Source organism: Lissotriton vulgaris, chromosome 7 (assembly GCF_964263255.1).
Source record: "Lissotriton vulgaris chromosome 7, aLisVul1.2, whole genome shotgun sequence".
Lineage (NCBI taxonomy): Eukaryota > Metazoa > Chordata > Amphibia > Caudata > Salamandridae > Lissotriton > Lissotriton vulgaris.
Genome location: NC_141695.1, coordinates 1,231,929,798 through 1,231,944,519, shown reverse-complemented (window position 1 = coordinate 1,231,944,519; position 14,722 = coordinate 1,231,929,798). Strand labels below are relative to the sequence as shown.

The 14,722-nt window shown below is 42.2% G+C and overlaps 1 protein-coding gene across 1 annotated transcript in view; it reads right to left on the bottom strand.

The window, feature by feature from the left end:
- LOC147703292 (uncharacterized) overlaps nucleotides 1-14,722 on the bottom strand; it is a 195,301-nt gene that overhangs the window by 158,625 nt on the left and 21,954 nt on the right. Inside the window, exon 4 of the mRNA XM_086929489.1 lies at nucleotides 12,911-12,970. Coding sequence (XP_086785615.1) covers nucleotides 12,911-12,970 — 60 coding nt within the window. The remainder of the gene's footprint in view (nucleotides 1-12,910; nucleotides 12,971-14,722) is intronic.

The following is a 14,722-nucleotide window of genomic DNA, read 5'->3' as shown; positions in this document are numbered from 1 at the left end:
GAACTGTCATGCAGTTTATATTCTACTATGTACTGAAAAGGCCATTAACAAAAGAATCAAGCACTGTGTGCTTCAAAACATATCATCGCTATGCACAGTGTAACTCTTTCTGGCCATTCATTTATAAAACACTTGCTCAGCTATGCATATTACAGGCCATTTTCTGATTATAAGGAATCTGATGATCCACTTTACAAGTGATAACTATTATTTTTTTCAATCAAGCCTATCATTCTATTAGAGAAAATCAGATCATTGACACAATTTATAGAAGATAAAATTATAAAAAAGGTAGAAAATTGATCATTAATGATTTGTCATCGAAAAAAGGGGTTCTGATATGTAACAATTTTTTGAATTTCTTTTTTTGCAGAGTTTTATATAGCGCGAACTTGACCTGAAGGTATCAGAGCGTTTTACATGAGCACCAGTTGCTTTTCACAAGGACACATTCATTTTTAGGTCTCGCGTCCAGCGAAAGACCTATTGTTGCCGACTTGCCGGGAATGTTGGACAGGGGATTAGTACGATTTTTCCCTCGGCGTTTTCACCTCGTGGGCGCGCACGCCCGGCGCCGTGCACATCTCCTGTTCAACATTCACTGCAAGTCAGCTTCTCGCAATTGCGCGCGCATACACAGCCGCACTCATGCATGCACAGACACATACACACACTCATGCACCCAAACACGCGTAGGCACACACACACGCAGGCACACACACACGCGCAGGCACACACACGCGTGTGGAGGGAGGGTGGAGTCTGCGTCTATGGGAGTCCGCTCCTGCACGGAACCCCGCTGGGCCTCCCTCTCACCTGCTTCCGATAGCCACTCCTCACCGCTGCTGTTGGGGACAGTCATTTCTGGAGTGCCGGGTCCTCGGCTCCCGATGGGTGGGCGGACGGGGGCTACGCGGCCTGGGACAGGCTCACAACTTGCAGCCTGCTAACTTTCTGCTGCGGGAGCGGCGCTGTGGTGCACGGGCAGGGCAGGACGGCGGCTGCGCAGGATACGTAGCCCCTGCCCTTCGGCCGCCTCTGGGGCTCCGCACTGCTAGCACACCATTGGCTGAGCGCCCCTCAGCGCTGGCTTGTCCCAGCGCTGCTGTTTTTTTTTATGGCGTTGTCTGGCTGTTTACCTGTCTCCTCACCCTTCACTGCAGAAGGGCACTGTCATGCCTGGCCGGATCAAGGCTCCCCTCAGACATTGCGCCACACTTTGAGGCATCTCCGGAGTGGCCTGTTTGTTTTCCCACGTTCACACTGGGATGTCAGAATGAGCCCAGGGCACTGTGGGAAGCATTGCGGCTTTCAAAAGAGAGGCCGGTTTCCTACTTCGTGACAGAGTATGAGGACACGGGCGAGTACTTACTTTGACAGGGGGAAGAAACGCACAGACGCCACAGCAGCATGCACCCTTTTATCAATAAGCGAGACATGCCAAGTTTTCTGGCTTAAGGTTTAGACATTTCACTCTATGGCATATGGCAAGACTGATTTCCTGTGTTGGGTGCGGGGGAAGGCTAGGGACGGGTTGGCGGTATTCAGTAAGTCACCAGAGCCACGCCCACGCACCAGAACAAGTGATAATACCAGCTGTGGCCTCTGGGTCTCATGACATGTAAGTGACATCAAAGGCTAACTGACGTAAAGCATACCGAAAAGCATCTTTATACACCAAGGAGCAATGCATTTGGGTGGGTGGCATGTTTCCTCAGATCTCATCAAACCACTTAGCACTTCTCATCCTGACAAACTGTAGGTTGCTTAATAGCTATAGAACAACGAACATGTGGCAAGACATTTTGTTTGTTCAAAAGGAACATCAAAGGCAAATGGAATGGGACTGTGACATCTCTTCCTACAAATGCATTGTTTCCAGATCTACAAATGTTGTCCCTCATTTTGAAAGGCCAGGTAATTCTAGCAGGGATGGCAAATAGATTGTCCTCTTGATAGGGTGTGCCAAACTCAATATATAATGGACGTACTACACCTGCCAAACTCTAAATAGTACATAAGCATCAGTGACACATTGCACTAGTGCTTTGTGAAGAGGGCGTTCGAGGCACGAAAGTGACACAATGAATGATGGTATTTCTGATCCTTCTGTCAACCAGTGTTGATAGGGAGGTCCTGGAAGTGCACCTTAGCACGGCGAGGGGTAGTGATTTATTATGAAAAGGCAACCACCGTGGTGGAACAGACTACTCTGCTTTTGGCACCATCTGCTTGCCCTGCTGATTAGTGCCCTGTCTTTGAAATGATACGGTCTTCCCTGAAATCTGAAATGAAATATATGGGATCAGGAGACTATTGATGCCTATGAAGTCCACAGTATTAACAATGGTTTAACATACAGCAGTGAGTGAAAATGAGCGCAAATAAAGACTGGTGGTGAGCATACATAATAACCTTTCTCATGTAAAAGACAGTGGTCTGATTTGCTGCTAAAATGTGAGGTAATGTGCAACATAATAGACACACGTTGTTAACCTTTCCGTAAAACACCCCACTTCTCCGAATTTTTTGATCATTCCTAAGTATAAACTGGAGCTCTAAAAAGATGAGTGGCTTAGCTCATTCTAAAAAAAACTAAGTGAAAAGGGCTAGACCCCTATTGATTTATGTTAAATTGGTAAGCCCCCTTGGAATGTGTGACTCTTTCCTTAAGTCTCGAGGCAACTTCCGAAAAAAAAAGTTTGCTACTCATAGGTTCTCTAACATTGTGAGATTTTACATCCATCTCTACATTTTAAGTAGACAGACTTTTAAAATATTGAAATCTTATTTCATTTTGCCATTATATTGCAGTTTCAGACAAACAATTTCTCAATAAAACCAATCTAAGTGCTGGGATTTGAGACATTGGAAAACTTTAGAAACATCTCAAAGACTAAAGTGCACTTTGGTGGCAGACAGATAGTTACATTTCTAATAGTTTCAGAATGCCTGGCTTGCACGTGTTATAACTGTAACACTGACTTACTTGACCTGGAAATGGCTGCAGCCATTGACACAATACTCCATTAAATGTACAGTTATATGCACAGATTGGTGTTATGTGGCAATTCTAAGCGGATGGTGCTGTTTCATACATTTTGCAGTGCCACTGTCTTTGAATGTGAAATAACCTCTACTATCCTCGTCCATTGACAGACTGTGGGTAACCCCTCTATGTGATTTTCTAGCACTCACTGCGTAGCAGGCTCTATGGTGTATAAAGTGTGTGTGTCTCTGACTGTTATGCAGTGTTTAATTTGAGCCAGTGGTTTCCGGTACTGAAAGAGCAGTTTAATGTCAACACTGGAACCTATGAGAGTCTGCCACATGGTGGCGCTATTTGTTTAATTTAGAGACATGCTGTCACCTCAGTACTGGAAATAGCATGCACGGGGGCTTAATGTATTTAAGACAGTGGCAAAGGAACAGGGAGCGCAAGTGCCTATATTAATAGCTCTACGAATATATTTTCCTAATATTACCAATATTCTCTTCCCATCCCTTACAATCTAATTCATGACCATTCATTCTAAAAGTGCAGTTGAATGAGAAATTCTTGCCTTTTGCATTATGCCCTTGGAGTGTTGGTTTCAGTAGAGAATAGAATAGCATAACAAAACCAAGCATAGGATAGCAAAGCAAAACATAGCATAGCATGACAAAACATAGCATAACATGACAAAACATAGCATAACAAAACACAACACATACCATAACAAAACATAGCAAAACAAAACATATAATAGCATAGCAAAACATAGCATACCAAACACAACAAAACATAGCATAGCAAAACAAAGCATAGCATATTAGAACACAACAAAACATACCATAGCATAACAAAACATAGCATAGCATAACAAAGCATAGCATAGCCAAACATAGCATAGCATAACAAAACAAAGCATAGCATAACAAAACACAGCATAGCATAGCAAAACAAATCACAGCATAGGATAGCAAAACATAGCATAGCATAACAAAACAAAACATAGGATAGCAAAACAAAACAAAGCATAGCATACAGCATCACTCCGCACCACCACAGAATCACTCAGGGGCACCTTAACATCACTATGCGCTACCACAGCATTACTGAACGCCACTGCATCACTCGTACGCCATTACAACATCACTCAGCGCCACCACAGCATTAATCTGTGCAACCATTAAACAACACCTGGTTCAAATATGTTCTCTCAATGTTTCAAGATTTATTACAAATGTAACGAAAAGATGTTAATACTTCACTTCTGTTCTTTGATTTTCCTCACAATACAATACACTGAACATAATCTTCACAAAAGTTGTTTACAAAACTTTAAGCTATTGCCATTATAAATTACAATAACTTTTATTTAAGTATTAATTATTGAAAAAAAATTAAAAGCTATTGTTATTTGTAATATCACGTAAATAAGTCACGTAAATACAACACATATTGCATTACAAATGCTATAGATGTCACATTTGCGAAAGTTAGAACTATTGGCATTGTAAATGACAAAGCTATTATTTTCGCTATTTTCAAAAACAAAGCATGAAAAAAAAATTGTCATTTACAATACCAATAGCTCAAACTTTCCTAATGCAAGACCTATTGCATTGCAAATGCTTGTTTAATAAAGGAGATTATGTGATTTGCCCAGAATCACAGGATGTTGAGGGTCATTGCTGAGACTCTAGCCCACTTTCCCAGATTTGAGATTGACGCCATACCCGTTAAGCCACATACTTTCCCCAGCGTATAATGGATGAATAAGTAATGCTGAAGAATGTGTCTCTAGTGCATCTCCCTTGTAAGTAGATTTGAAAAGCCAGGCACATCTTTAAAAGACAAATAGTGGAAGGAGATGAAAGGAATTACTTAATAGTATTTTTTAAATCATTCTTCTTAAAAATCTTTAAAGTAACCAATCTTGTTAATGTTAACATTCAAAATACACATCGTTCTGGAAGCCACATCAGTTAAATATCATAGTAAGAATATCATATAATATAAATATGTTGTCATAAATGTTATTTAGAAAAATATCACCCATTGGTTTTAATGCTCGAAAGTATTCACCCAATGGGATGATATTTCTGTAAGTGCTATTTAAGACACACCATTTAAGTCAGGCAATATTTCTTTAAGCAGTACTCTGACATAAAAGTACTCAGAGGCATAATTGTTTTTTTTGTTTGATATAAAGGCTCCAGAATAATAATTTTTGCCTCCATAGGGAAAATGACAAGCAAACGTTGATATAAGGAATGCTGCAGCTAATTGCAGCCAGGGCTGAATTCCACTTGATTGTTTTATGCTTACTATTCCACTAGACAGCGACCCAGCCATATGCAAATCAGTCTTGATCCTACTTCAATAGGAACTGCACAGCCCTAAATACTAGGCCACGTCTCCTCCACATATGAACACAGCAACCACATACCAGGTTCAGCCTGATTAGACCTCAACAGTGATGTGTGGTTGGAGTCTTCTGGCACTCTGAGAATGGGACCCTTTTCTGGGCATAAATGTGTCACTTTAGCATGAACAGCAAAAACTGATGTCCTCCATAATTTTTCCTGCTCAGAAAAATTATGGAGACCCGGGACCAGGGTTCGATTCCCGGCGCGGCAAGTTTCTGGACCAGGGTCAGCGGACTCGATAATTCTCTCGCCTCGGTGCCCACTCTGATCAGGGATCACACTCGGCAACTCTGGGCATTTGCTTGCCTCATCTTCACTAACGGCCCCACCAGACCGCCGGGGATGCCTGGTCTCACCCTGGAGATACCCATTAAGGGACCATCTCTCAGGGAAACCAGGAAAGGTTTCGCAGCGGTCGAAGCGCCTTGGGACCCTCCGGGTAAGTAGTGAGCTATATAAATGCCTGTACATTTACATTTTACATTTACATTTGCGCGGGGTCAACACTGATTTGTATATGGTTGATTCTTGCCTGAGATTGTATGATGGCACACTAAAGTATACAAAAAAGTGATAGACGCAGTGCTCAAATTAATGTCAGCAATTATTCGGGGCACATCCTAGCCCATCGTTATTTTGCAAACTATATCATCTGAGTTTGGAGCCTGCCATATGCAAATCAGTCTCGACCCTACTCCAGTGGGAGCAGTCCAGCTCGAACTGCCAGGCCAGGTTCTCTCGGAACCAGAATTCAATCAACGCAGGACTGTTTTCGCTTTAGTTAATGCTCAACAGCTAGATATAGTTTTTTTGTACGCTTTGATGTGCCAACCTAAGTGGGAAGGTGTGCCCACCCAGAGGTGAGCACCAAGCATACTCTGCCAATGGAACCAAGCTGAACCTTTCTTATGGGTGTTTGGAAACCCAAAGGCTCCCAATTGTAACAATCTCTGTATTGTGTGAGTACTGGATGGTATAGAGGGACCCCCAGCCCTTCCAGTTAATAATCTCATGGCTTCTCTCTTGTGCCCCAAAGGAGTACCTTTCTATGGGCTTTATAGTAGAATGGGCACATCGATCGTTGACCGATATGACCCACGTTTCTCCCCCAAGCCCGTTCAAAGTCCGCCTCCGTAACTAAAGAATTGTGATGCCATTCTCCAAGCGTGCAGGAAAACTGAGGTGCCACCCATTGACTCCAACCTCATTACGATCTTTCCAGACTAAAACCTCAGGCAACAGCACAGACCCTTCTCCGAAGTCAAGCAAAAACTCAAAGCGATTAGGTTTATCTACATGTTGCTTTTCCCACCGTGTCTCAAGGTCCTGCACAACATTAAAGCATGATTCTGCGATGTAACTGATGGGGCATTGGACTGGCTTCAGGTAAGCAAAACCATGGACAGCCTCTTCTGTCTAGAGAAGATCGTTTTTGTGACAGCCTACCGTAACAAATGGGCTGCCCTGGTAGACGTTGCTCCCGCCAGGAGAAATATTGCATAGGAGAAAATGTGGCACGAGACAAAGATCCACATAGCACTGAAGACCACTGTAATGCCATCCCAGGCCAGACCATGGAAAATGCTTATTATAACTGACAGTGTTCCTCCTGTGTATACATTTACCTGTTGATGGACTGGGTTCATATCTGACCGCAGATGGTAGAGGAGCTAGGTGCATGTGTCGGGACGTGTGCACATGTGGTGCATCTTCCTTACTTAAGCAGCGGGTCTTGAGCTGTGCTATCCCCACATCACAAGTGTAGCCCACATCTGAACTAGAGCCAAAGTGCTAAGCCATGGGTTCAACTTACAGTTCTAGTCATAACAATTTAATGGGCAACAGTTGCTTCTTGAGTAGAAGTGTGGGGAGGGGGAAGTTAATTTAAGAGGGGACAATATTCCCATACCTCAATGTAGGCTTCCCTCTGTGACATGTTGGTATCCAATTTTACCCAGTGACGTAAGCATAAGACACAGCCTACTTCAGTACATTCAACATTCTTTACTGGAATGTGAATCGCCTTAATGACAAGATTAAGAGGAGTACTGTCATACATTTTGTCAGAAGGCATTCCCTGATCATCCTCTTCCTCAAAGAGACTGACCTAAAAGGGACCACGTGGGTATTCCTCGGTAGATGGTTATGACAGGGTATTTCATTCTGGATTCATGTCCTGCTCTCAAGGGGTTGCCATACTCTTCCATATAAACTCCTCAATTATAGTTCAACAATCAAAAGAGGATCCTCTAGGCAGATATGTAGCAAACATTGGTCCTTGATCTATGTGTACTCCCCACCCTCCTCACTAGGCATCACTTTACACACTTTCACTGATCTCATGGCCGAATTACTGCCTGAGAAACTAGTAATAGGTGGAGATTTCAATGCTGTTATGAACAAGCAGAGAGATGTATGATGCATAGGACCTGATAAGACCTACCATCCAACATGATTCTCAGATTGGAGCTCTACTTTAGGTCTGGTTGATTTTTGGCATGAAAGGGGGGATAGGTAGAGTGGATACACTTATTGATCAACAGCACACAACTATGTTTTCCACCTCAACTACTTTGTCCTACCACAAGAGTTCTCATTAGATGTCTCTAAAATATTCATGCTCCTCAGAGGAATCTCAGACCATTCACCACTCCTACTGTAATATAAAAGCCTCAAGTGTAGACTCAAATATTGGTGGAAGTTTATTCTGTGGTGGGTATTGTCTGACAACATAGTCGCCTCGCTGCATGAAGACCTAGAAGAATAATTTGTGCTTAACCTCAATCAGTGGGCTCAACAGTGACACTGTGGGAGGCTGTTACAACTGTTATTCACTGGTTTCTAATGTCACTCGTCAAGGCAGAATGCTGAAAACACAAGGCTAACATCATGGCCCTTGAGTTAAAGGTGCTAATCCTGAAGCTAGAGGTTGTCCAATCAGTATCCTCCCTCTACTTTAACAGCTTGAGATATTGAGGGATCAACCGAGGACTGTAGCAAAAGATACTGCCAAGCAAGTGTGGCTGGCTTACCAAAGCTGCATATATGAGTTTGGCAACAAGTTTTGTTAATTGCATCATAGGCTGGCAGCTGGCACCCTACTACCTGAAGAGGTTGCCAATAATGTGATTACAGATTCATAGGGTATCGCACGTGCAGCTTACTATCAAGCCTTGTTTGCCCCGGTCACACAACCGCATAATGAACTTATAACGCCACCATTGCAGATTTCAATCTACTCTCACTATCATGAGCAGACAGAGAAGCCCTAGACTCGCCCATGTTGCTGAAAGAGATTCTCAACTGCAAGGCAGCGACTGGTGCCTTAGAATCAGGAAAAAACCTGGGCTACAACGTATTCCCATTAGAACTGTTTTTTCAAATATGTGCCTCTGATGAGCCCCCATTTTCATCATTATTTTCAGAATCAACACAGAAAGGCTGTTTTCCCAGCGACAGGCAGATGACACAATCATGGACCTACATAAATCAGGAAAGTCTCCAGATCTTTGCTAATAATTCTTCCAATTTCCCTCATCAATGTAGAGACAAGGATTTATGCCAAAATCCAGGAGAATAGCTTAATAAAAGTCATCACCTCCTTAATTGATTGGGATTGCTTTGGCTTTAGGTGGGTTAGGTGGGCCCTTTTGTACCAGGTCTTGGAGAAAATGACTCTCGGTCCCCGCTCACTCGTCTACCTCTACCTACCAAAACCCAGGACCCGAGTGGGAATACTAGTTAACAAATGCCTATCCAATTAATTCCAGATCAAAAGGGGTACGGGAAAGGGGATTCCCACTGTTCCTCTCCCCTTAACCACCGTGATTGAGACTCTGGTTAAATTGCTAAGAAGATACATGCAAAATAGGGCATTGAGTGGTGCAACCTCCCGGAAAACTGCATCTCTCTCTCTATACAGATGATATGCTGCCTTTATCCTGTCCTAGCAACAAGGAGGCTTGTACAGATATTAATAGTATATGAATAAGCAGCGGGACTGAGAGTAAAGAGGGACAAATCCCTTTGAGTACTGATTGCGGGCACGATAGGAGAGGTTCCATGGCAACCAAAGCTTTCACTAAGAACAGACCATTTTGAATACATATGGATTCATGTTGCCTGATCGCCTCAGCAGACCTGGCATCTTAATATCCCTTTACTCATGGAGCAGCTCAATAAGTACCTGGACAGATGGTGGACACTCCATTAATTATGGGCAGAATAGCACTCATAAAATTATAGCACTTTCTAAGCTCTTATATACTCTGCAAAACTTCCCACAGACTGTCCTGAGATCCCTCTTTAATAACGTACATACCACAGTTAGGAAACTTCTATAGATGGGCAAGCAACCACGAATATCGGTGAAATGCAGGCAATCCAAATTTGAGGAAGGCCTTGCAATGGCAGACATCCAGCTGTTCTTTCAGGCTGCCCACCTTACAACTGTTAAAGATTGGATATTTGGAGATAGGTTAGACTTAGGGTATTGACAGGAACTAGATCTGATCTACAACAGGGGTCCACTGCATATTTTATATCAGACTAAAACCCAAACTCGCCTCTTTAGACCCACAACATCAAGGTTGCATGCTTGACATGCAGCCTTAAAGGTGAGTGAATGGCACTGCAAACCACGCAGGAAACTCTTAAATGGTTGAGCAATTGACTCCCCTACAAAACACTAGCCCTAGCAATTAAAGGCTGAGATAACATCAAGATGTTTACATTGGGAGATGTTTGTAAGGGTGATGCCATCAAACAATACAAGGACTTACATAATGAGTATAGCCTATTAAGGTCCCAGATTTTCACATTCTCAAATTGCATCACATACTGTACCCCCTCCAGGAGGAACTCCAGTATCTACCTGAATTTTACCCTCTAGAAGCCAAACTGATCTTAGTGCCAATGGGGAAAGGCGGTATATCATAGTTTTATAGATCAGTGAAAACTAGTGCTTAAGACCTTTTGGTCCTTCTAGGGGCAACTTCGGAAACCAAACTATAAACATTAGACAATAATAAATGAAAAGAAGTCTTGGCAGCTCCATACACCCTGACCATTTCAGCCCAAACCTGGCAAATATGATATTGCCATAGATTATACTATACCCCGGATCAGCTGCATAAAATGAACCGTGCATACCCACCGGTATGCGACTGCATCAGATCTACAATAGGTACTTTACTACACGTAGCTTGGGAATGCCAGACATAGAACATTATTGGAGAAGAATCCAGTATTTCCTATCCACATCACATCACATCACTTGGGCACTCACTAGGTCTTGCACCCAAAGTGCATTTACAGGGGCTTATGGAGAAGCAAGGGGGGAACTGCACTAGCCTCACCCTTTTAGACCTTGGTTACCTAGGGCTAGCTGTACGACATTATGCGACTTGCACATTGCGTCACTTTACTACTCGCAAAATGCAATGTACATTAGTGTCTAAGACACTATTAGCGATTCCTAATGGCATCGCAAATTGCCTGCCTCATTAATAAAACATGGTACATTCCATTGTGACTCGCTATTAGGATGGGAAGCCCCTTTTTAATAAAGAGAGTTGCAAACGCTATTTTGCGAGTCACCGACTCGCAAAATAGCATTTTTGCATGCCAGTGCCCTTTTTTGCGGTCTCAAACGGGACAATTAACCGTTTGCGACTGCAAAAAAATGGTGGTACATCTGGCCCTAAATCACTAAGTGCGATATAGCCAAACACTGGAGAATTCCACTCCCCCAAGTTACTAGAATGGAAACAGGGAATGGACCACAGTTGCACACTCGAGAAGGCTGTTTATACAGCCAGATGTTGCCCCTACGAACACAACAAAGTCTGGAAATTATGACCTCGCACACTTTAGTCTGATGCAAACTTTACACACAATTGTTATATACCCTAGAGGACTGATGGAGAAAGTCATGATGGTTCCACTGGCAACATTAGCTTTCTGCACTGCAAATAAACACTTTAGCACTCAATCTCTTATCGTATTACACGTTACGATTACAGACGTTTGGATTACCTCACATGTAAATCATACAGTAATAACTTATGTCATCCATATATGCCATATTTGTTTTACTTGTCCTTCAAGAATTCAAAACAATAAAAATGATTAAAAGAAAAGAGATCAACAGCTATCTCTACAACCGTGGATGGTGCTTCATTAAGAAGAATGTGTTATGAACTCCTGATCAGAGAGAGTCGAACTCATACATCACTGAGATCTTTGGTGTTGAGCAACAACTGATACTGAACCATGTCACAATAGTAGATGAGGGTTTTGCATCCTTTTAATAAAATAATTCTGTAGAACTAGTCAGTCAGAACAAAGTAGTACATTACTGCAACTTATGCCGCTGTAACACACCTGTCTCACCTTATTGTTTGTTAAATACCCTTCCGGGTACATATTTATCTACTTATTGCTTTAGCTATTGAACTCATTGTATTAGTTTGTAAAGAAAATACTAAACTTCCCTATTTAACTTGTTGTACAATATTTGTGTTAGTAATAAACAAGATTGAAGTGATGCTTGTGATTTGTTTAACCATAGGCATTCAAACAGAGAAGCATCCCAACTCATAATTCGTTTGCATATCATGCCACCTCAGTTTGAAATCAGTCATATGCAAATTAGCCTTGACCCTGGCCCTCATGGGAACAGTACAGCCTGAACTGCCAGGCCAGGTCCTTATCGTAATGGGAAAAAAGCAGCCTAGGAACAGTTTCCTCCTGATAAGAACTCATCAACCAGACTTGGTTCCAGTAGGAGCGTGCGCATGGGACCCTTGCAATTAGTCTAACCACTGGCAATCAATCCGGGTAGCATCTAAACCCATTGTTCTTTTGTTCACTGTGCTACCTCAGTTTGGACCCAACCATATGCAAATCAGCATTTACCCTACTCCTCATGGGAACAAGTTTTTGTATACTTCAGCGGGTCACCCTAAGAGGGATGGGTATACCTAGACATGGGTCCCATGCACATTGTTTTACTTGAACCAATCTATTCCTGGCTGATGAGCCCTTATCAGGCTGAAACCTGTCCTAGGTTGCTTGTGTTCTGAATCACGGAGGACCAGGCCTGGCTGTTCCCTTTGGAGCAGGGTTAAGACTGATTTTCATATGGCTGGATCCAAACTGTTGTGATAGTGTGTGCAAATAATGATTACATGGGATAGGGCCAGAGAAATTACCAGTGGCAGAGATTATTTCAAGCATTTTATCCATCACTATTTGCATACTTAAGTCTGAAGAAAGAACAGCCATAAAGTAAAATAATACCACTCTCCTAAATTGATGGATACATTTTCTAAAGCAGCATTTTTTGCCACTGGTTGGTTTATTATAAGCAGCTTATGTTTGTTGGGATATTGTGTCTTTTTACATTGTAAAGATGGCGCACTAGTAAAAGCTCTAATGATATATCCCAGAGAAGTTTTCCAAAGAGATAGATACAAGATTTAATATTGCTTACCATTGTTTTGCGTAGGTTTGTGAGAGCCGTTGCTAATTCTTTCACATTTACTTCACCTTTCTAAAAGAAACAATGAGGAGGATGGATTATTGTAATGAAAAAGGTAATATAACACATATAAAAAAATAGATTCATACAACTATCATCCATCAGACAGTGAACAAGGACATCAGGATAACTGCAAAGCTGGAACGGAATTGCACAATGATTCCCTGAAAGATGCTCAATTAGGCAAAATAGCATGATACTCAAAATTCAGTGGTGGCTCAATTTTTCTGGATCGTGGAACAGGTGGAATTTTACAGACAGACTGGCCAGTGTGTTTATGCACTGTGACTGAATGCATCCAGGCCAGGAAGCCATGTTCAAATCTACTGCTTTTATCTCAAAGGAGGTGCATGACCTGCCCATTAGAAAACCTGCAGCAGTGGCATGGGAATGGTTTTACTACAAAAAAGGAGGAAGGCTTCGCTGTGGGCAACTATATAGTTTGAGAATTTTGTGGATCTAAACTGATAATTATGTATCGGGAAAGCTTTTGTGCATTAGGTCTGAGATTGCCTGGTAAGAATGAGTCAGCCAATCGCATAAGTTAACATGTCAACATTTTGAAACAAGGAAGAGGGGATTTAAACAAATAAAATCGGGGGTCTTAATTTTTCACCTAATTAACTTACAAAATTAGCAGTCTCCCGACTGAATCGGGTCAGTTGGCATGTATGCATATGTTGCATGTCCCAGCCTTACTCACTTTCAATGTCTCTGGCCTGAAGTCTAAAATCACCAGGAAGTTCTGTGCGGAATCATTTCAATTGCTTTCTGCACCTGTTTATTTCCAGCAGTCAATTCAAAGTGTGTGGAGAACGGAAGCTCTGTAAAGGCATTAATCTTGATAATTGGCATTTTAAACAATGTTGAAACAGAATATCAAAATTATTTAGCCTCATGCCAAAATATTCAGAAACCTACATCGAACTGCATCATCCACAAGGAGCTTTTGTGGATGATGGCAATGCCTCCTCCTGGGCGATCTTTTCTCAGGATCTTGTATCCATCGGGAATGGCAGTTGCGAGGTCGGGCGCAGCTGCCCAGTGGCCACCATTAAGTAGGAGTTGGGGGGTGTTCAGCTGGAAGGCGGGAGCAGGAGTGGGAAGGATATGCTGGAGGGGCTGCCAGGACAGCAGCGGCAGGGAGAGTGAAACTGTAAAAGAGAGAGCAAAAGAGAAACAAGGGTGCATAAGAGAAAATAGAAAGCAAAAAGGGAAAGGGGAGAGCAAATGAGAAAAGATGGAGCAAAAGAGAAAAGAGAGAGCACAAGAGGAAATAGGGACCAAAAGGGAAAAGAGAGAGAACAAGAGAAAAGAGGAAGCAAAAGGCAAAAGAGAGAGCAAAAAAGAGAAAAGAGGGCACAGAAAAAAAGCGGAACAGTGGAAGAGCAGAGTGCTCTTCCACTGGACCACCAGGGATGAGGAGCAGGCATGAGCCTGCAGGTGGACAAGGGCCTCAAACCTACGGTAGAACGGAGAGTACAGGTCTCTCAGGGCAGCACTTAGTGTTGGAGCTGCGCGGGGTAGAGCAGCCACACTCATAGGGTGGGAAGTGTTTTAAAATAAAATGTTATTTTAATATTTTAAAAATTTGTTTTTAATATGTATATTTTGTAATTGGTTAGTTGGATTAGTATTTATTTTCTTTATGAAGTGAATGTGTATGTAATTTTTTTAATGTATTTAAAGTATCACATTTAATGTGTATTAATATACATTTTCGTGTCATGTTTGTGCGTAAATGTATAAGCAATAGATTTTTAA